General features: G+C 51.7%; 5 protein-coding genes and 1 non-coding gene across 6 annotated transcripts; 2 read left to right on the top strand and 4 right to left on the bottom strand.

Moving 5' to 3' along the window:
- Positions 1 to 1,265: 1,265 nt before the first annotated feature.
- On the top strand, positions 1,266 to 1,349 carry BESB_063960. The gene has a single exon. It is a non-coding gene; the product is annotated as a tRNA-Tyr (tRNA).
- Positions 1,350 to 6,205: 4,856 nt separating this feature from the next.
- BESB_060090 (uncharacterized protein) lies at positions 6,206 to 7,598 on the bottom strand (the record flags this gene model as incomplete). The annotated part of the gene is made up of 4 exons (XM_029364423.1): positions 6,206 to 6,245; positions 6,630 to 6,936; positions 7,039 to 7,113; positions 7,235 to 7,598. The coding sequence occupies 4 exons, from the start codon at positions 7,596 to 7,598 to the stop codon at positions 6,206 to 6,208; spliced, it is 786 nt and encodes a 261-aa protein (XP_029219131.1).
- Positions 7,599 to 8,722: 1,124 nt separating this feature from the next.
- BESB_060080 (uncharacterized protein) lies at positions 8,723 to 10,752 on the bottom strand (the record flags this gene model as incomplete). Its single annotated transcript, XM_029364422.1, has 9 exons — positions 8,723 to 8,860; positions 8,916 to 9,041; positions 9,199 to 9,338; positions 9,395 to 9,509; positions 9,567 to 9,678; positions 9,735 to 9,843; positions 9,896 to 10,008; positions 10,073 to 10,166; positions 10,596 to 10,752. 9 exons carry the CDS (start codon positions 10,750 to 10,752, stop codon positions 8,723 to 8,725), a joined length of 1,104 nt encoding a protein of 367 aa, XP_029219130.1.
- Positions 10,753 to 12,393: 1,641 nt separating this feature from the next.
- On the top strand, positions 12,394 to 15,273 carry BESB_060070 (protein kinase; the record flags this gene model as incomplete). The annotated part of the gene is made up of 8 exons (XM_029364421.1): positions 12,394 to 12,475; positions 12,574 to 12,698; positions 12,881 to 12,992; positions 13,220 to 13,423; positions 13,617 to 13,693; positions 14,087 to 14,165; positions 14,290 to 14,415; positions 14,579 to 15,273. The coding sequence occupies 8 exons, from the start codon at positions 12,394 to 12,396 to the stop codon at positions 15,271 to 15,273; spliced, it is 1,500 nt and encodes a 499-aa protein (XP_029219129.1).
- A 1,099-nt stretch (positions 15,274 to 16,372) lies between these two features.
- Positions 16,373 to 17,964, bottom strand: BESB_060060 (TBC domain containing protein; the record flags this gene model as incomplete). Its single annotated transcript, XM_029364420.1, has 3 exons — positions 16,373 to 16,426; positions 16,677 to 16,761; positions 17,156 to 17,964. 3 exons carry the CDS (start codon positions 17,962 to 17,964, stop codon positions 16,373 to 16,375), a joined length of 948 nt encoding a protein of 315 aa, XP_029219128.1.
- Positions 17,965 to 19,784: 1,820 nt separating this feature from the next.
- Positions 19,785 to 22,400, bottom strand: BESB_060050 (zinc finger (CCCH type) motif-containing protein; the record flags this gene model as incomplete). The annotated part of the gene is made up of 4 exons (XM_029364419.1): positions 19,785 to 20,351; positions 20,651 to 21,103; positions 21,620 to 21,685; positions 22,188 to 22,400. The coding sequence occupies 4 exons, from the start codon at positions 22,398 to 22,400 to the stop codon at positions 19,785 to 19,787; spliced, it is 1,299 nt and encodes a 432-aa protein (XP_029219127.1).

The following is a 22,400-nucleotide window of genomic DNA, read 5'->3' as shown; positions in this document are numbered from 1 at the left end:
AACGCGGGAGAAAGCAGGGGGGCTGCAATGCGAATGGGGTGGGCAACGATGCGGCAGGTTCGGTGGGAGTTCTCTGCTAATTTCTCGATTTCACGCACCTAACGGAACTTTTGCCTGTGCGGTTCTCTTCTCAACGCTGCGCTGCGGTCTCGATCGATCGACTGCTGATGCCACTGGCTTCAACCTTAGCCCAGCGGCGAACCCTAAACCCTAGACGCTGAGCCGCTCGAAGAGTCATTCAACTTCGTGAACATGTTTAGGGTGATTGCAAGCGCAATAACAAAAGTGTGGTATCTGGAGGCTGACGAGAAGAGCCGTCACTGAGGGTTTTCGCATCACTGCCGACCGTGGGGAAACAGCAGCGCCTGCACAAGACCGCAGCCGAGCACTGACGAGAACGTCTCTTCTTTCAAGATTTGAACAGGCTCCATTTTTACTGAGGCTGTCGGTGTCTTTCTGGGCGATCGCCGTGTAGAAGGGATCACGGGCGGCCGCTATTTCTGCATTATTTATGGAGCAGAGAGAAAGACCAGTTAAAGAGAATTTTTCTGTAGATGCGCATTTGCAGGGCGCGCTTTTTGCACATCTGAAACTACCGGAGCTTCAGCCCATAAGAAAGAGCACTGAAACGCCGTGAACAGCTAATGAAGCTTTTAAAATGAGTAAACTCACTAGCGGCAGGTCGCACCCATACGGGAAACAGCGATACATCTACCGTAGCAAATCGATTCATCACAAACTCAGAAAATAGAGTTGCAGTATACTCTCACATCCTCCGGCGGAGAGCACATCTTGAGTTTTGAGAGAACGAGCGTTAGCGCTTAGAGACATCCCGCGGGACCTCTCCCCTCTTGATCTGAGAACCCTACAGCCCTCGTACTCTGGGGTTCAGCTCCTGCCGTCTCGCTGGGCTGCCCGAGTGTGAATGTTCATGTACATGCAGACGGGCTGTTTCCTCTTTGTCCCATACTTTCTGAGCTTAAATAAGAAATTCGCATGTCGTGGGAGCGAATGAAAATGGGGTTGCTTCTGTATATTTTACCAGGGTGGCGTTGTGAAATATAATTGTGCGCGCCGGTGCGCGTGTGTAACATTTTGAATACATGGTTGCCGCAGGAAGGTGTCATCCAGGAGAGTAAATCTGACACGGAGCTGATATGAGAGGAGGTATTTCCATCCGCTATCAGGGCCCAAAGCGAGCGGCGTCCAACCGTCTTTTTTTCTTTGAAGGTGAAGGTGCAAGCGGACGACAGTACTCCTCGTCCCCGGTGATAGCTCAGTTGGTAGAGCGGCAGACTGTAGATGGAGCAGGTATCTGTTGGTCCCTGGTTCGATTCCGGGTCACCGGACTCCTTTTTCACACTCAACTCCTCTCGATTTTTTCACGCGCTTTCGTCCATACATTTCCAGGTAAAAAGTGGCGACTGAAAGTGATTCTTCTGTGGCGTCCTAAATATCCATGGCTCTACGCGGACAAGGGAGGTTTCTTCATTGGGCAGGGGAGAGTTGTTCCTTCCGTAGAAATCAGATCTCTGCACAGACGCAGCATGCGGCAGCATTTATCTGAATCTTCCAGCAGGAATGGAGATGAATTTCTTACAGAATACATTTTAAGGTAATACCAACAACCGAACTGGGCACTAAAAGGCATGCGAAGCAGGTTCTGTTCTGGTAGACTTATTAGTGTTGCTGCCTTCTCTTGCACTGATCAATTCCATCCGCGGTGAACACCCAAGTAGTTAGCCTCCAGCCCCTCCGTGTTTGATGTGACCTGCAGCCGTTTGTGGCCAACTCACTGGAGTATTACGGCTCGTGGTTCCCGTATCGTCAGCACATCCTCCTTATCTGGTTGCGCATGTATTTGCATGAGTAACGGTAGAAATTTTCCATGAGAGACGATGGAAGAAAAAAGCGCTGGCTAACCCCCCCCCCGCCCGGGTAGGCGGTGTGCGGGGGTGTCAGGGCGCCAAAGCTGTTGAGGCACCGAACAGTAGGGTTCTCGTTCTCTCTTTGTGATAGAGGAAATAACTATTTCATGGGGAACGCCCCCTTACGGGAACTAGGGTCGCAGAAACACCCAAATGTCTCTATACAGGTAGCCTGCGGTTTCTCAGCGGCTGTGCGTTGAGTCATCCAAGGGGCGTCTACTGTGTGAACTTTCCCTAGAGAAACCAGGGCAGGGAGTGACCGCTGGGAACCTCCGCTCTTTTTCATAATTTCGCGTCGACGGCCAGGACTGGCGCTATTGTCTAGTGTCACTCCCTCATGAATACGGAGAGAGTTGGAGCCACAAAAAGTCGCGGTTGTTTTAGTCTGGCACTTAACGCCGGCAAGCAGTGATGAGTGAATATCCTTACGGACCAAGGAAAACAACTCCGAGCCTCGGCGTCAGGCTCATTTCTGTCTCCCTGCAGATGAGCTCGAGCTCTAGTACGCGAAATGGTACGCATCTATAGACTTTCTGTAATAGGTTCGGTGTTCCCTCCTGTAGGCACGAGATGCCCATCCGAGTGTATTGGTTATATTTCATTGAACAGGAAATCGATGCATGCTTCTGAAGGTTTCGAGAATGCACAAGTTTCTTGCATTACACGGAGTGGAGAGCAATGGACTGTCCCATCATGTGTTGAGGGGATTTTCGTAAGCTAAACCACCTGTTTTTTGAAATGCATTCGTCTCATTTCCGGTGCACATCCCATTTCTCTCAAAGGAAAGCATATTTCACACACCTGCTAGAGCTCCGCGTCCGTAAAGCGTCATTGTCTCGCCCAGTGGAAAGGTGGTCGCTCTCCTGTATGAACAGAAAGTGTCTCTAAAGCGGATCTCCCGTTATCTTCGGAACAATACGAAGAGGTACGCTCTGGTCGGACACTGCCTATGGACCGTTTTTCGGACACTGCCTATTGACCGTTTTCCGGTGAAAAGGGATTCTGGATGAATCGGTAACATTTCGAGGGTCCGATATCAGCATATATCCACGTATGTTGACCCTGAGATATTTCTCAGAAATGGAACTACAGCTGCATCTTCGCCGCTCTCTCCGTTTCTGATGGTTCGATGTATACCAGTGCCGTACCTGTGCGCACAAGATGTATGTTCAACTGGACTGCCGGGTAGCAGTGAATCCGTTAGCCTTGGCTAGCGCGGACGGAGTTCCTCGAGAGATTGCAGAAGGGGATTCTGCGGAAGAAGCGCCTGCTTCACCTTCCTCTGTCCTCTCTTCAAAAGCGACTGAGCATACGTCGTATCGATGGCTCCTTCCTGAGCGATTATGCCAGTTTCCGTCGGTCAAGACAGCAATTGAGGGCGACGCGGATGCCGTTATAGAAGCCTTTTCTGCGACAGAAAGAACTGTGAAGGCGGAACGACAAGGGAATTCTCCGTTGCATCCTGACGGGAGAATGTCGCGCAGCCTCAGTCCGTCGTCTGGTGGGGCTTGGTTAAGCTGTCGACCGCAAAGGCAACTCAGAGGCAGCAATATGGCAGACTCGTACATCCCATCATTTGGCGTTGAGGCGATGCAGTGCAGGCCAACTCAAGTGAGAGATTGCATAGATGACACGAAAGTTTCCGTATGTTGAATAACCGAGCTTCAGTCTTTATAGGCTTGGGCCTTGATCGACGGTTGATAATGAAAGGGGGACTCGTGCGTTTGCGCTCTCTTGGTGATATGTGAATCATTTGTTCGCACTAGAAGCACGAAGAGACTCGGGATCGTTGAACTACCAGAGAAGGGCACTGAGTCGCGCAGAGTAGTGTCAGATTATTTCTTCGAGAAAACACTATAACACCTGCGGCAAGCTGCATGTAGGTTGTCGGGGCACGACAACACGCGGACAGTGCCTCTGGCGTAAACAACGGGGATGAAGCGTGCGATTTTAGAAGAACCGAATGCGATTCATGCAAGCGACGAGCCATGTGGTCATTGACTCTGAAGAACAACGGGCACACAAGAAGCTCGAAAACGACTCCTCGCTCTTATAATTCACTTTTCAATGAAGTCAGGCTATTAGATCCAGTTTAGTGTAACGCCTTGCCTTGTCGCTGATCGTTTTCATTTTCCATCTTGTTTCCTCCACCATTATGCGCTTCGCTTTCAGGTTGCTGCTTGCCCCGCGAATGATGCTCAGTCGCCGTTCCACTCCCGTGCGGCGGGCATAAACATGTCCCGTCCCGCTTCGCCGTTCCCATCCCGGGAAGGCCTTGAGTTTCGGGGACAGAGTTTAACACATCTTATTCCTACCTCCCCACCGCTTTCCTTCTATGAGATAACGCAGCCTCTCTTTCCCTGTCCGCATCAAGGGGTGGAGGGCGGTGAAGGCATGAAGCCCCATAGAGAGTTTGCTGTACGCACCATGGAAAGAACCCTGTTCTCAGGTGATGCGCCATTGGCGTGAATTGCTTGTCTTCCGGGGGGCATCCGAACGTGTGTTTTTCGTTGCCAGTAGGGGCGTCTGCCTATATGGATTGGTCCCCGTGCATGGTACTCAGCCGCGTACCTCACTCGCATTGCAGCGTCCTGGTTTGGGATGTATTCTCGGATGGGGTTCGCGGGAGCCCGACCTCAGAAGCATTTGCCAATTCCTCTGTTCCTGCATGCGTACTCAGAACACGCTTCCCAGTTCTTCCACATCCAATTTGCATTCGCACATACGCCTGCTCAGCCTCACTCAATCACCTCTTCCTGCTACCCCTGACCAGGCCTTACCATGTAAGTTATACTGCTGTAGTATTTGCGCCGTCGCTGTGCATTATGTTGACGATGAGGGACCCAGAGAGGAGGAGATATTGACGGTAGACGGGAACGTGAAGCGCCTCCACGACGGACTTGCAAGTGATGGGACGGTTAATGTTGAGGAACAACAGTTTGCAGCACATAAAATAGTTCACACCCCGGTTGTCACTCTTACACAGTTTTCAAAGACGATAAGCGCCTTTTTTGTCGTCATCGGTGAGCTCTGAATTATCCGGTGCGTTCCCCCAGAGGACAGAAATCGTCTCAGCGTTAGAGAGAAACTTGAGTGGAGTGACGGTAATAACATAGCCGATGGCAGCGTGTCCAACGTTCCAGTGGTGTTTTAACGTGATTCCCTAATTCAGCTCGCGCTCAGCTGCGCTGACAATCGCAGCCTCCGACGACAACGGTACGCGAAGGTCTCCTGATGAGAAGAGGTGCTCAATTCTTGCGTTGAAGACTAGCACCACCAACCCTTAAAGCGTGTCACGAACTGGCACGTGCTGTTCCCTATGGTGACACATAGCCGCGTGTGGTAGGGCACTCAACGCAGGATATAGCTATGTAACGAACAGATGCATACATACAAATATATACAGTACTATGTATATATTACAGTGTGTTCAATATACAGAAGTGCGTGTGGAAGCTAGTTTCTGGAAATGAAACAAGACGTCTTTACAGTACTGGCAGTTAGTCTCACGAGGTGTTCTTTGAATGGGAAAGGTTCGTGGACGGGAATAATGCCTTCTCGTCATTGAAGAATACGGTCTTGATGTTGATAAAGAGGTAAAAGCTATACCGCGAAGTAGATTTCGGATTGTTCAGGTGACCCGCGTAGAACTCTTCAGGAAAAGCCGTGGAAGAAAACTGAAGTGACAGATGAAAATTTCGAGGACAGCAGCAAAAGGAACCCTCGCTTATCACGCGCCTGACTGGAGAGAAGCGCATCGCGGTCCCCACCCGCTTTTGAAGAAGCTCAGTCCTTTCTGCAAAAGCCATTGCCTGATATTTCTTTTCGGAGCTTCGCAGACGTACAGGGAAGTGTACACCCATGCTCGGTAAGCACTAGCGCAGTGACAGCTCTAGATGCGGACAGCGCGGAAGGTCAGATAGCCGCGAACGCTCAAGGGGGTCTGATGCTCTGACCAGATAGTTAGCAGCCTGAGAGGCGCTGTGCGTCTAGCCGTTTGCTTTAAAAGGTGTTCCCGCTTCGTTCATAAAGACAAAACGACAGTTCCCCAACGTTGAATACAACTACGCCCACAAGAGTTGATTGACTATTAACCTCATTATCATCGAAAAAAACAAAAAACGAAGTTCCGGCTCCTCAGCAGCATACGCAAGAGTAAAAGGGTCCCGGGAAGGTATCACGACGAGCTTAACAGAGGTACTGCTGACTTCATTTTCCACGTATCAATATCAAGCTCCTCGCCACGGCGACGGTCGAAAGCCACCGTCAAGGCAAGTTTACTCTGTTAAGGCAGAAATAGCAGCTACCTGGCGGCACCTGAAACACACAGACAGAACATGAGAAACGTTTGAGAGAGACGGACTTCTAGATGATATATTCATACACAGAACAATGACCGTACTCGTTCATAGTTTGAATGAAATAACATGCGGCGGCAGGAGAGATTCGGTGCACCTCGCAGCCACCAGTGGCGCTCTTCAGTGAGGAGGCGCTGTGTGTATCAAAACTCGAACATCTCGAAGGCGGGGAACCCACCGCGACCCGGCAAAAACCACCCTTCTGGTGATAGAAACAAACAAATCCATTGCGCCCCCCATACCGGGCATCGGCATGTTGTTCTGTCTAAAGTGGGGCACACTTCAGTTGCACACACGAGCAACACGGCATCTGTGTGGAGCCGTATCAGTGGTGGAAGCTTACCGAATGTAAACCCACCCCAACTGACTACGATCAGTAATGTCGTCCAGGCTGCCATCAGCCTTCTCGACAGCCATCAACCGAGCTGGTTGGAGCAAAATGTTGAGCTTGTCATCAAACCACCGGACAGTTCCGGCTAACATCGCGCGTGTACCCTTCTCGCCTACGCCTGGCAGAAGGTCGTGGCAGATTACGTGCACCTTCACTTCGGTTCCCGACGAGCACCATCCTGGGAGGGCACCAAGGATACACTCGCGATTGATCTTTTCTGACGCTGACCAAGAACAGAACGCACAGTGCAGAAGGGCGTCTGCAAGGGTAGCCGCTGAGACGTGTGGCGCTCCTTGGCCACGCCACTTGGCGAGTAGGGTACTCAGGCGAAGCTGGACCGACTGGCCCTGTATTAGCTTACCCGCGAACCGATGTTCGATTATGTCTCCAATTTTAGAGGCTTCGACCTTGCTCGCTGCAACTGCCGCCACCATATCTGAAAAGAGCATAAATAAAGGGCTCAAAACCACGTCCGCCGCCATTTACGATAACATCCATGCTCGTGAAGCAGCCGGCATGCGGTGTCGGTATGCAGTGGCGGAGAAAAAAACGCGCACCTTTCCGAAATTGTTTGTTCCTTGCTGCATTTAGGCTCCCCTCGAAGCCGCTGTGACCCTGCAAGGAATTGTCATCTCCCCTGGCCAGTTGACTGCTTGCTGATGAAGCGGCTTGCTCCTGCATCCCCCACGGTAGTAACATCTCCGCGACTTTCAGGTTAGTCACTGCAGCAGCTTCAGCGATTGGAGGGCTCAAGTCTGAAGCCTGAAGCGCAGCATACGGGTTGAAGTCTGCGCTCGTGAAGTCAACATTCGGCTCGGTGCAGATCCGTGGCTTCTTCGTGTCGCCAGCGCTGACGAAGTCTGGTGTTGTTCGTAGGGAAAGCGCTGCCCGTTTGTTCGCCATTATCTCAACCTGGTTCATGTACGCAAAAAACTATCATCTAGAAAAGCTGGCAGCAATTTCTGTTGCTGTGTACCACATATGCAGCGGAAGAAGGCGGTAATGTTAACAATCCGTCGCGATTTGACCATCGCGTACAGTGCGAGGCTTTCGCCGCCGTGGCCTTAGCCATGCCCCATTTCTGAAGCTACAAGCCTCTAGTCTGCTACAAACAAACTGGAAGCAAGGAAACACGACAACAGACCACAGGTGCGCCGTCCGCTGGCAATTGCTACACTCATGTTTCAGCCGGCACCCGAAGAAAGGCGGCGTTAGGTGTGGAGACATCGGCTGGGCGGGGCTTCCTCTTCGGCAGCCCGGGGCGCGCCACCAAAACAAAAAACCTACCCAACCTCCAGCAGTAATGTGGCAGAAGAGTAGTTTGTGCTGTTGGAAAACATGTCAAACAGTTGCACCCAGGTTCTGGTGTGCCTTCGGGGGAGAAGCACTCAGTAGATGTCAAGCGCCTGGTATTTCCGCTTGCATGCAGAGCTCCGTGCTTGGCAGGGCTGCCGAATCAGCAGCTCGACCGCAAGCCACTACTAGGACGGTGATTGATATTTGTTGCCACAACAGGTGCACGGAACTATGGGCCTTTACCTAGGACGGCTTTCTGCATCAGACTGTGGCACTAATGCTCATAAAATCCCGCTTGTTGGAGGGGAGCGGGCACCCGGCACACAGGCGAGCTTTGTGAGGGCTACGTCTCACCACGGTCACCAGGCTTGGTTCTCTTACGTGGGGCGTCCACACTGGAGCGGCTCGCATAGAGACGCCACGTGACTGTCGATTTTCCTAGTGGAAATGGCGCCACAGTGTAGTCATATTGAGGCAGATGGTATGCTTCCAGCGGCATTTTATGGCAGGAATTGCCCATTTGAACGGTGGTTAGCTGTGTGGCGAGTTCAACAAAAGGGCGAACTGTCATCCACATGGGAAGCTGGAGGCTTGCGCACCCACGGCTTTTGGTTTGATTGTATTATCGCATCCACTAGGAGCCACTTGCATCCGCCTCAAAAAGGTGTGACCGCTTGTCCTACCCTTATGTGGCGGTCGCTGACGATGCAAAACAGCTTGTCGACTATACCATGCTTGCGCATGACGACTTACAAAAAGGTGCAGAAGTCTTCCGTCTCTGCCACAGGGACGGAAGAGAAGCAAGCGTCGTATTCGTCAAGCAGCTCCTTCGAGGTGCACAGCACCTTGACAGAAGACGAAGTCGTCGGAGTCACATCACCCAAATCCTGATGAGGACAACTTGACGCGGAGGGTGGTCGTCATGGGGGAAGTTGGCCTTACGCCATGCAGGGAAATAAGGGATTCGTCATCGGTGGAGCCGTCCTTTGTGTCGGTGTCGTCCGCACTCTCCATGTGCTGTTCTCGCCTTGATGCCGGCCAGTTGAAAGTCATTAATTGCTGCTTACCCTAAGCAATCCTTCGCCATCGAGGGGCTCCAATTTTCGTGAGTAAGCAGTGTGTTCTTGCTCGTCGATAGCTGGCAGTCGAGTCCTTTGAATCTGTATCCCAGTTTGCTCCTGATTGTGCGCACGACACTTCACAACGGGGCACAAGTCTTCCTTACTCCGCGGTCGCTTTTAAAACTCGCAAACGAGAGAAACGGCTTGGCATCAATAGAGCCCGTGCTGAATGCTCGACTCATGCTATCGTAGCTCCCTCGGGCCATTTTCTTAGCAATGCCCAGAGTGCCTTCCCGGTCCTCGCCTGTGAAGTTTGCGTTTCCAGTTATAGCCGTGCGGTCGGTGTATAAACACAGTCACCAAAGCCGTGGCTCTCCTGTCGGGCGTCTCTGGCAGTAGAGACTCCCATCCCGCCGATGACGAGCACTATGAGCATAATCAGCATGGCAACGTCTGCAGGGTCGCTCCACCTGAACTGGAATACACCGCTACATCAGTCTGCAGATAGAGAAACAGAAATGTTAAAGCTGACTCCCGTTGGATATGTCATAAAGGACACAAGGTCGAATGGGCTGTTTTTATGCATGCAAAAGTATGAGAGGATGACCGAAACAGCTGACACCGCGCCAAATGCGCTGGTGAATCTGATGATCAAAAGAGGTGCACCGTGTTTTGTGGCCTGCAAACTCTGGCGCCTTACGCTGTGATGAAGTTTTGCGCCACACGCCGGTTCGACCTTTCCCAGAGAAGGTAGATGCCGAGAGTGCCAAGTGATGCGGGCAAGAGAAGCCAAACCCATCGCCCCAGGCCTGATGGCAGTGTGAAGCAAGGCACAAAGCCGATGGAGCAGCCCCTACCCACCGAAGTACATGTTCGCAGCGTTAGCAACAGCAATGAGGTGTACGAGGTTCGTCAGGAGGTAAGATCCCCATAGAGGGCCGCATACAACGAAGGTCGCATCAGGGTACCGGAAACTGCATGACCATTCAATCCAGAAACCCGCTTGTCGGGAACGAATGTCATTATTGTTGTACTTACCCGAGATAACCGATGCTAGAGACAAGAAATGCTGCAAGAGTGGCGAGCAGAGGCGGGACGCCCACGTATAGCAGTCCCTGCACTTTCAGATGAACTCACTAGTAATCAGCTATAACGTCATTATGATGCCACCTTCAGGGCTATGCCGAACGCCATAAATGCGAGGTTAACAACTGCCAACGAAATTAGGTGTGATTTCCTGATTCTATTCGTGTAGCTATTTTACCGGAGTACCACGCTTTCATCAGCGGGGTGCGGGATGTTGCGGACAGCCAAATGACTGCAGCACGTCAACCTGAGGACGGAAAATAGTTTGCTCCAAGCTACAGGACTGCGTACATGCTGGAAAGGAAGATGCATAAGCTATCGTGAGCACCGAAGCCGCCGCCAGGTCAGAAAATTGAAGTGAAGCCACCGCGGAAAACTCAGGCAGCTGCAGCTCGTTGCCCGTGGTGGACTGCGCCACCTCTGAAGGAGCGCCGCCTAATGTAAAGTAAAATACGAAAACTGGTAGAGACCTAACCTGGCTTTGGCTCAATGTATTTTCCAGGCTTCGGGCCGGCAACTGGATACGGAGCCTTCTGGATCAGGAGGCCCTCGAAAACTGCATGTTGCACAGCCGCTACCCGGTGTGCCACAGCCAGGCTTGCACAGAGAAGCATCAGATGCATAGTCGCCATCGTCAGTGTACGCAGCAAAAATGAATCATCAGCGTCATGGCCTCAACGTTTTCTACGATCGTTACCATGGAAACCTACTGTCAACAACAGGGCTCGCTTCGACCGCTGTACGTACACAAGGGCTGGTCCTCATTTTCTGCTGCATTATTGCAGCTTCCGACTACCTTGCTATGACGTCGTTGTTCATCGGCACTACTGTGTACACCGCTGTAAACAGTTACTGACGTGGGATGTACGAGGACAAGGAACTGCACGAGTTTGATGCATGGCCATCCATCGAGAACTAGTCAGACTCGTTTAATAATGAGTGGAGTGGCTGCCTCTCCGCCCTGTATACCAAGGGACCAGACGAGTCGAGGAGATGATCGGTGAGGATCGTCACAAATCCGACGTACATATCGCATAGACAATGGGAAGGAACTCAGTGCGTGATATCTCTATACGACCGCACAAGGGAATGCTGAAGCAACACGCTTCAGACTTCGCAAAGGCTTGGCGCCTTCAGATGTGCCCCAACACCTGGTAACACAATTGTGAAACGTACTTGATGACACGTTCTCTGGCCGAAAGCAATGAGAAGACCTGTGCCGGGGAAAGTGTGTTAGAGCTTGCCTCGAGGCTGCCTCGCTGGGCTTGCCGCTGTGGTAGCGACGTCTCTGCAACAGTACTGCCCGTCACTCCTTATGACTGACCTGGCGGTCGTCTCAAATCCTGTTCGACAGCTCACCGCCGTCAACAAGGTGACTTACAGCCTGTAACAGCGTACAGTTTCACATACGAACTAGAGGCCGGCTGGTACCATGGCAGTTTTCAGCAACTGACCTGCTTCCAAAACATCCGTTAATGTTTTCGGTAGCAGCCGCAGAGTGGAACGGGTTGAGTGCCAGGGCCGAACGAGCGGCCCCGAATCGAGGCACGTATGCTCCTTTGTGAGCTGGGTCTGTATGCAAGCCAAATCCAGACCACTGTGCCCGGAGGGTGTGGCCGGTCACCCTTTCACGACACACGCTTTTTTCACTCATCCTATTTCATACTTATCTTTTTACGTGAAACTTTTCGTGGCGGGCTTCTGCTTTTTTGAGGGATATTCTTGTCGAACTACCTCGCGGGGCAACGCAGACGTCTTTTTCGGCACGTACCTGCTCCGCTCAAAGAGGCAGGGCAAATCGTTTGTTCTTGGCGGCATCACGTCCTCTACTCGCGCTTCAACAGAAGGCCGACATTTCGCTTTGTGTGACCTCAACGGTTGCGTATAGTTCGGGTCCCCTCTTGATGATCTCTCGCTCGAGCGCACGCTACAGTCGGCTGTCCTGAAAAAGGACGCCGTATGTATCACTCTTGTGACATTAAATACGGTGTCTCTTCAACCAAGACTGGTCTTTCTTCTCTCCTGATCTCCCACCATTTCGTGCGCAGGGGTTTGCGTCCGTTGAGACTTCGATTTGTTCGCGGCGGACTTGGTGCATGACATGCCTGATATAAGAGTGGATCGTTTAAGTAGATGGACCTGCAGCTGCAAAAACTGCGTCGACGACGAACGAGGGCTCTGAAAAGGCATTCACATTCGTGAGGGAACGCGATGCTGGTTTTCTTTCCTCTGTGTCCAGTACGGGGACGGACGTCTGTTGAAGAAGATGCGCAATGGGGTACCCATGCAGCTTTGAGCCGTTCGTTACATACGAACCATGGAACCCTGAGGAGTACAACGAGTTAAAAGTCCTTGGTACGCGGCCAGAACTCCATCACATGTGCACCAGCTGTTCGTCAGCATGTAGAACGGCCCATTAGCCAGCTTTTTCTTCATTGTCTTGGTGTGCGCAGCAAAGGCGATTCATGGTACTGTCCACTTGACCGAGCATCTCCCAAGCGGGCAACTGCGAGCTGTGAAGAAAATTCCGAACAAGAACGTCTACAAGCGAGGAAGTGGGCAACTTGAAAATGCTCTAGTGAGTCGTTCGGTATCCTGTCTCCAGCCTGCGGGTAGTGGACCTCCGGGCTAGTACTGGGTATAGAGCGTTAATGGTGATTCGTATAGTACGCCAGTATACACGATAAGGTAGACGCAACGATCCTATAATGTGCTGGCTAGAAACGCAGTATGCTATGTTTTCGATGGTGTTTCCTCCAGGTGGAAATTGGTGCCTCCCTCTACCTCTCCAGACACGCTATCGCCCCCGTGAACGGAATCATTAAGACCTTCGGCGCTTACCGCGACGAGACGGATACCTATCTCGTGACAGGTGACAGAATATGGCATGAGAGTCAATCCGAGTGCTTTGTGCTTGTGGACACCAACGCTGAAGTTGCAGCAGCCACGTTGGTGACTCGAATAGAGTCGTGATCATGGCTTTTTGGTCGCATGGTCGTCGCATGAGGAAAACAAATCCCTCTTTGGTCTTCGCTATTATATTTGACAGCAGCGTATGCTGTCGTTGTTTACTGCTAATGTGGCATGTTTTCCCCTCAGAGTATGCGTCTGGTGGAGAGTTGTTCAACGAAGCAGCCCGCCTGGGGCATATGGATGAAGAGCACGCGAGACGACTTGGCCTGCAGTTGTTACTTGGCGTTAAATCTCTGCATGACAATGGTGTCTGTCATAGGGACTTGTCTTTGGAAAACACTTTACTTCATTCAGATGGCTCCATAAGGATTATTGATTTTGGACAAGCAGGTGCGCCTGGAACTTCTTCTGCAAGCTTGATTCATACAATGTTTCGTACATATATCAGGCTACAATTTGCAAGTCGGGGTGGTGTTAGGTTTGATAAGGCTGACAAGCAGCTGGTCGAAGACGCTTTGCTTCGAATCTCTCGAATTTATAAAATTACTGTGTATGCGACTGTTGGTGTGTCGCTTCCGATCAGAACCTTTGTTTGACGAAGCGGGTAAAGAAAAAAGTTTAGTCAACGCTGCGGGAAAAATGTACTACCGAGCTCCTGAGGTAAGTGATGCTCTAGAGAAACCCCTTCGAAGCTATTGTGTTGCTGGTCGTTTCCAAGATTCACTAATTTCCGAAGCGTAGTGTTGTGTGATTACAGGTATATACATACTATCTGTTGTTGCAGGCAAAACCCCTGCCGACTGCCTTCGTTGCAGATGTGGTGCCCGTGCGCATGAAATGCATTTGTTGAACTGAAGAAGCAAATCGCTGCCGCTGTACGGTGAACTTTATATTTGTTAGTCCTCCTGGATGTGCCGGTTCACACAGGAGGGAGGGAAAGGCGAGTTTGAATCGTGGTGCACCTTCACATGTGACGGAACTTGTTTGTGTGCCCTGCGAGTCACCGACAGGGGAAGGCATCTGGCTGTGTTTGCTCTCTGTTGCCGTTCTCAGATGTACTCGGGCAGCTACCTTGGATCAGCCGTAGACATATTCGCCGTGGGCGTTGTGCTATTCATTGTTGTTTTTGGAAGTAAGTTCGTACCCTGTTGCGCTACGCAAATCACCATAGGCGGCCCTGATGCTGCCAAACATTTAGGGCAGCGTGTGCAATACCTTATCCCGGACTGTCTGTTTTCGTTCTCTACAATGAATAGCACCGCCGTGGCTTCAAGCCACCAACCTGGACGACAGATACGTCTTCATCCAGACATGTCAAAACGGTTTTGAGCGGCTCCTCGTTCGTTGGAAAAGGCAGCATTACGCATCCAAGGAACTGCGAGGTGGGTTGATCCTGCGTCGCGTTGTAGTAGACAAGGGGCGCTGTAGTAACTCTTGCCTCAGCAGTCTGATTCGGGATGCGGTAACTGAGTGTGTGGCGTTGACTAAATTGGAGTACGTCACGCGATAGTGCTTTTTATTAACGTATCTGGTTTCTGCCTTCAGAATTAATCCGGTGGATGATTCTCGCGGACCCGCAACAACGCCCGACGGCGGATATAGCATTAGCTCACCAGTGGTTTGTTGGTGCAGATCCCGTTCGCGACACCGCGCTACACCTTTCTGTGCTACGAAACAGTGCACACCAATACCGCGTACCCCGGAATGCTCTACCTAAGAGGTCTTCCCAAACATCCTCAAGGTACAGACTAGATCGACCGCGCCTCTGTAGTGGAGCATCAGGTCACACCGACGATCGGCGTACGCCCTCCGATAGGAGCGCGCCAGTCGCTGGTGGCTCATCTCGTTGTGCGCCTGGATCCGACTCTGTCATGAGCAGAATATACACTAGCCCTCCAGAAAGTGGCCAGAAGCACCGTGGTTGCCCTTCTGTGGTCCCGAAGAAAGCTGCAGTTCCACCCTCGAGCGCCTTTCTGGGGGTTCCCCAACGACCTGAGCCGAAAGTGTTTTCGACTCCCTCGTCGGAAAATTTTGCTCCCACCTCTGACAAGACGCCGAGCCATCGAAGCGTCTCAGCTTCTCCCACATCACAGAAGCTACGCGCAATCTCCCTACTTGCAAATAGACTGGCAGGTCTCAGATTTTGTAGGCCTAGCCAGCCTCAAGCGTCAGGAGGTTGTAGGCCATTGAAACGTCATCTAAGCGATAGTGGGGGCGGAGACGAACCGCGAGAAGGTTAATCAGACCGACGTAATCGACCACTGGGTTCTGATTCTCGCTGCTGTGGTGACCCACCCTCAACTCTAGCGGATGAAAAGACGCAGGTGGGACGGCAGTGGCCGGTTGTTATGCCTTTTGCATAAGCATCAAGGACATGAATTCGGGAGAGAACCGTTTTTCTTCCTACGCTTTTTACCTGTAGTTGGCAACGAGCCAGCAAGGGCAAATATACCAGGTGCATTGTCAGGGTGCGGGGACCAGTGGGCGGTTTTGCGGGATTTGAGTGTCTTCTTCAAACATCAACATGTCGACAGAGCAATCCCCCTGGCCCATTTTTCCAAGACGATCATTTTCTCTCCGCCAGGAGACGCTTTCGAGCGGATCGTTCAACATTTTTACGTGGCTATTTATGGGAGGAATACACGCTGACAAAATGCATATTTGAAATGGGAAACATCCGGGCATGTACAAATACAACCACGCATGTTTCTGTACGTCTAGGCAAATATCATGTTACTTTCTAGACTCTTGCTTCATAATACCTCCGAATAAAGGATATCCCGTGCTATGGTGCTGCTACTGCCTACCTGCGTAATTACTCCCCTCAAGGCTTTACTGCCGCGTTTCCAGATAGAGCGAACGACGAGACCCGTTCAGAAGTTCGACACAACTTTGTACAGGGTGCAATGATTTATCCTCCTGCGATCACTGCCCGTTACACGGTTTTCCTGCTCATGCATCTCAAAAGCCAAGCCTGCTCATTTCTCAGAGAGTACACGTGTGAAAATATCCACATTTCAAAGTAAAAATCTAGTGTCACTCCTGTAGTGCACACGCCTCACAGGTGCAGTAGCAAACAAAATGTATTCAGGTCAAACGGCAGTCATGACATACAGGCGGGATGCTATCACAGTCGAAGCAGCTGTGCTCGCCACCTTGTCCCGCATAACTTGCAGGCGACAGCAGAGATAAGAGAAATCAAAAGGGATGTAGCCTTCCTGTGATCACCTGACTGGCTAATCTCGAACTCGCAAGATAGAACGGAAGTAGCCACCGGCAATCCTCAACATATTCCCCACTATCTTGAAAGATACATGTCCGGTCATCGTGCGTACCAGATCAGTCATCTTCTTCGTCGGAGAAGACTATTTCGTCGTCACTGTCGAGTCCCAGCTGCAAAGCCGCATCCACAAACGTAGCTAGGTTACGGGACGTATGCCGCTGCAAGCCGCTGTCAGGTACGTGAAAAACACGACAGTTGTGAGCAGCCTAGACTCTACGGAAAAACAGCCGTACGTGCACGTAGTCATGACCCCAGATATTCGCACGTAAGGCTACCAACTATTCGTCGCCGCCTACATACAGACACCTGCTCCGGGTCTGAGAACACAACATCCCAGAAGGAGGCAGACAAACACCTTACTTGCTTCTCGCGTTCCTTTCGCTTTTCCTCTTCTAATCGCATCTCTTCCAGCGCCTCCTCCCTAAGCTTCTCGATGTTCGCATCCCTGAAAAAGACAATGTATGCGTCAGCGGGATATGTGTTTCAGAGAAAAACGATGTTTAGCCGGGAAGATAGCTTCTCAGAAAAAAAAGTCTGCTAGAATTCATAATACTGCGTTAAAGACATCCAGCAACATAGTCCGAACAGGAGCAGGCGTAGAGCCTGTGATCGAACCATACTTCCAGCAAACGTGATTAATGTGCTACGTTAAAGTATATTGAACATCCGACGAGCTGAGAAGCTTCGTGCAGTCCAATTCGGCGGTGACCTCAGCCATGAAGAAGGTGGCTGTGCGTATCGTACGCCCAGAGTAGGCTCTTTCAAACACTCAACACGGAAACTCCCGTCAGCTTCCTCAGGGCAGATGCGCAGTCCTTCGTCGCATGCTCTGGCCTTACCCTAGATCAAAGTTGATAGCGTCTTCAACAACCCGAGTAAAGAAGGAACCGGCCTCGTCACTCCCTTCAGCTCGTTTCGTGTTTGGGTAGAGCGATTGGTCGAGTCGCAATATGGCAAGCACTTTAGAGACGTCTTTCGTCGCCATCAAGTCACGCTGAACATTTTTCAGCAAGGCGAGGCCGTACTGAAAGAGAAAGGTATCCTTTTTTTCCAAAAATGCTTCCAGAAACAACATCATCGCCTCGAAAGTCAGCACGTGAACGTTCATTCCAATGAACCACTTGGACACATAGGCCTCCGGGCAAGTGAGATCTTCGATTGCTGTTGCCATGTCCGGGAAGAACTTGTGCACGAGTTTCTGATATACTCTGGCATCACGCACGTATGCCGCAGGCGCAGACTTGAAATATCCAGGCACGTAGTGACGGTGCAGGCCGACTGCAACCTTCGCAACGTCTTTAGGGGGCAAATACAGCAGAAGGAAGGCGACCAGAAACCCCAGACCCTGATGATAATCCTGCAGCTCTGGCCATAAAGACTGCAAGACAGATACCATCTGCTCCCTGTGCTTTGGATCTTTGAATGTCCTTTCTGCATCTAAAACAAAAATTCGTCTTGCTCCTTCGTCGCCGCAATCGGGAACGAGCTCGACGCTAATGTCAGTTCCAGCCCCCTCCTCAACCAAGTCCACGAGTTTCCGTGCTCTTTCAATGATCTGCTCTGCATTTTCTTTGTTCATAAAGTCCGCATTCCGATTCAGCAGAGGAGCGTCCGCCTCTTTAGCCCAGAAGTCGTCGCAACCTATCATTGTGGCGGACGCGTTGAACAGCAACCAGAAGGCAAGACAGTATGGCTAGAAGGCGCCACTACGCTTCCTTTGCCCCTAAAGGTCAATATAAGAGAGGGAGGGATTTGTCTGGGGCGCACATCCGCCAGCAGCAGCAGCAGACGGTTCGCAGCAATCTGGCACAAGGTCGCACTCGAACACAACTCCCAAGTACGAAAATGCACGTAACTCACTTCCCCACATTCGAGTGGAAGTTAAGACGTGTTCACCGCGGACCAGAAATGCATCCCCAGATGAGGGAGTCCTCAAATTGCTGTTTTTTTGTCTGTTTGTGTCTCAGACGGAAGACAGCGCAACCGCTTCATCCGCAAACGAAAATAGCATGTATTTTTTTGCATGCATGCCCGCTGTTTCTAGCGTGCTATCTCTCCGGCTTTCGCCGCCTGCTAGCATATGGCTCCAATGTGCCCAAGTTCAAATGAACCCATGAAGGACCTGCAGAGGGGCCTGAGTCGACATCTGTGTTTTAGGGCTTCCATCCCACTTTGGCAAAACAGACGGCCTTCCGTTGTTCCGCATCGCAAATGAGTCCTGAAGGGACTGCATGCGCGCAGCGGCACTGGCGGCATAGCGAGACGATTTCCTCTGTCCACAATGTCGAAAGAAAACTTCTGCTAACAACACGGAGGTTTGAGCCGAAGATTCTTACGGAATTGAACAATGAGCTGCTAAAGGCAGCATGCATAACGCCGGCGGCCTGCGTGCGCATGTGTGTGCTCAACGCCATAGCTCACACTCCGTCCGCGGCACCGAGCGCAATGCAGCTTTGCGGAACGAACACACGCACTCAGCGAAGTAGAACATAGCAGTCGAGCCACTGACACAAAGCTAGACAGACTTTCACCTAGCAAGCCACCACTGAATCACGCGAAATAGAACTAATCGCGCGCTGTTGTCTTCACTCTGCGCCAGACAAGGCGGGCCTACGGCGTCTGCTTGTGTAGGTAGCTCGCACGGCAGTATTGGTGCAGGTTTCGTACCACGGGTCTGCTTAAATGAGGCGTTGGCCGGGGTGCAGCGACCGTGCCAGGTTAGCTGTGAGTCTCACTTCTGCATTGGTGCAGCAGGCGCACCGTGTCTCTTGGGAGAAGACAAAGACATGCTCTTACTGTGCTGAGCCAGATTGTTACTGCAGTATTGTGTGGCACAGGGTGTGTGGCTATCGGCATGGGAAGTTTACAGCGAGCCTGAGAAACGGAAACCTGTTTTGCCGAAATCAGTATCCCAATGGAAATCTTGCACTGTAATTGCTGCGGGGCACCGAGCGGTTTCAAAACAGCGCTTTCAAGCAGGCGGATCCATCGTGTGGCAGCGATTTCGTCGCTCTGTCGCCACACTGGGCAGTGACTGTGGGGTCTGATAGCGTTGTTGCTCCGAAAGGACTAGAGAGGCACCCCCGGTCACGCACCCACGTCCTGAGCAGTTCTAGACATGTCCACAGGGAAGGCCTCTCTGCCCGCATGATTGGGGACATCACCATTCGCTACTACACGACCACCGGTGTCTTAACTTCGCGAAACCACTAGGCATTCCCGTAGTCCATAGGGTGAGAGCTGAACCCTTTTCACACTAAAAGTGAAGAAAGCTTTTCGTTCTGGGCACAAACCGATCAGGAAGAAGGCCTCGCGAGCTCGCCACAATCTGACAAGCCGTAGATGCCACCTTATTCAACGCACCAGCGAATGACGAAGGAGGAAAGAACAAGACACCACGTAAGGAACAAACGACTACTGAAGAAGGCCGGTGCGGCCTTGGCTGTCTCCTCTTCCGCAGAAACGTCTCTACTTGTTATCGTCGGGGTCTCCACCTTGCTCGTCCTCGCTACCATCTGAGTTCCTCGATTCGGCACCTTCCGCTTGGCCACCCTCACCATCAGAACTACTCTCATTCTCCGCCTTCTCCGAGCTTCCATCAGACCGACCATCATCTGCCCCTTCTGTATCAGACTGGCTGGTCTTCCCGTCGTCCTCGGATTGCGCATCGTCGTCTGAGGCTTCTGCGTGGTCGCCTCTTCGCTGCTTTCGCCGCTGTGCTTTGCGAGCTCTATCCGCTTCAATGTTCTTTACTTTCTTGAGCAAATCGAAGGCAGCATTGAAGATTCCCTGAGTTTCCTTTCCACACTGGTAACATTTAATGCTCGTGCTATAGTGTGAGTATGCGCATGTTTCACAAAAGTAGTGTCCACAGCGGGTGACCACAGGGTTCATCTCTTCAGTCCATTTTTGCCTGCATTTCAAACACGCGAACGGTAAGCCTTCTTCATCTTCGCTCGCGTCGCTGCTCTCACTGTTTTTATCCGTGTCATCGTCACTGCTTGCAAGCCCTTCTGCGATGCGGCGGAGCTTCTCCTGCGACAGGCGAGAAAGAACGACACCAGGAGAGGACACACACATGCATCCTCACCGGCCGTCGAAAAACGGCGAGTATCAATGTCCGACTACGTCCCGTGCGGGTTGCGTGGTCGTTTTGCGTAAGCCCGGTACGCGGCAACAGACGCGAAACAGAAAATGAAGCGCATGAATGTGTGATCCTGGAGACGAGAATGTGCTGCGGTGTCTGTACACGCATTGCATGATCTGGACCCGCGTGACTTAAAGCAGCTAAACGGAGGCATTGAGCGCACATGTCCAACAGTGAAGTCAAGAACGGGCAGCTGACTGCGAAAAGACACACTGCAGAGCTGTGCACTTGCCTGTTTTCTCTTCTGGAGCTGTTGCCACTCCCGTTCGATTTGCCATCCACCCTTATAATCAGTTCTGTCGTGCAGGAACTTGCACGTATTGCCAAATCCACAGTAACCCGTTTCCTTGTAGTCCTTGCAAATCTCCGGGTTGTAGTCCACATACATGGTCATGCGGACGTTGTTCGTGCCGCGCACCGGGCCATACAGACCGGTTGTTTTTGCGTGCGACAAAGCACCCTCCCGCCTCTTCACATACACGCGGTGGGCGCCCTGCCCGCGGTAAATGCCTGCTTCGAGCTCGCCTTTCTCGATCTTTTCTCCAATCTCAGCATTCCTCTCGAGAATTGCTCGGTGGTCATGGGCCTTGTCAGTATCCGCATCAAACACTGCTGTCGCTCGGTTGTCGTTGTGCAAGGTCTGAGGAGCGAGCAAGAGAGTATCAAGTCATGGCGCCGACTCCAAGACGGAATATAGAAAATCCTACGGGAGTGGTCACTCACTTCGGACGCAAGCACAACTGGAGGGGGTGTACGTTGGTAAAAGCAGCCAAACATCCGAAAACAGACGTATTCGCCACACGTGTGAAAAGAAGGTTCAAACACTCCTAAAACGTGTTTTTGCAGCGCATCCCCGATCTACACTACGCTCTGATCTGTGCACGACCCGATCGACACGTGTCTTCGATTCCTGAGGATCAGAACCGCGATAAAGACTGGCGTCTGCTGGATCAAGATAACCTCTGTGGAATGGCTGACCCGCACCGAGACCGTAAATACGAATATACATTCAGCGCGTATCGGCATGTGCACTGCTACCCGAGCACCACCGACAAATTCATCGAGCTTATTGACCACTCCCTGGAAAATGCGAGTGCACAGTACCAATAAGTTTTCCAGCATTTACCGTCATACGGCAAGAAAGCACTGGACTCACAAGCTTGCGATCACTTTTGAAGCCATGGAGTGTCTCCTCGGCCGTGTGTTTCCGCCTTTCGGAAACCTGAAAACAGCACACCGAAAAGGGTAAACAGCGTCAGCAGCTGGTCTGCGACAGCAGGGATTCAGAGCCACCAGGATGCCCACCACAGGTACAGTGTGGGTGTTGCCATCCTCTGTTAAGGCATACGTACAAACGCCTGCATGCCCGACAGTCCTACGCAAAAACTCTCATGATCGGTCTTCCCGGTAGCAGTCTAAGGTTGTTTTGTGGTACTCTGCAGAGCCCTCGAGCTATGGGTCAGTCGTCTGATGTACAGCTTTCCCCGTCGCTAAGCCATATCCGTATCTCCCAGTCCATCACCGCCTTTCATGATGTGCTACTGGCGAGCGCTATTCAACATTACGACGTCTGCTCGCGTTCGAACCGTTGCTGATAATGGAAGCCACTCAAAAGGCAGAACGCATGCCAAAATAGAGCAGTTTTTCGCCACCCAGAGCGCCCATAGGCACGCAAAGATACAGAGGCACCTTGACAGTGTATAACTTGGACGCCCGTGACCTACCGCCTGGATGAAGTGCTTTCCCGGGGTTGTCATCCGCTGTTTCTTCACCGCTTTGACCAAATTCTCAACACTGCCTTCACGCCCGTCTCCACCAGCCTTGGATCCAGTCACTTCGGTACGAGAAGAGGTCTCCCCTCCAGCCGCTTCCGTCTCTGCTTCCTGCGATATCGGACCCCTGCGGTCCTGTCTTTTCGGCGCCCGCTTCGCGAACAT

Source organism: Besnoitia besnoiti, chromosome V (assembly GCF_002563875.1).
Source record: "Besnoitia besnoiti strain Bb-Ger1 chromosome V, whole genome shotgun sequence".
Classification (NCBI taxonomy): domain Eukaryota; phylum Apicomplexa; class Conoidasida; order Eucoccidiorida; family Sarcocystidae; genus Besnoitia; species Besnoitia besnoiti.
Note: the sequence above shows the minus strand (reverse complement) of the source record. Positions and strands in the feature narration are given on the sequence as shown.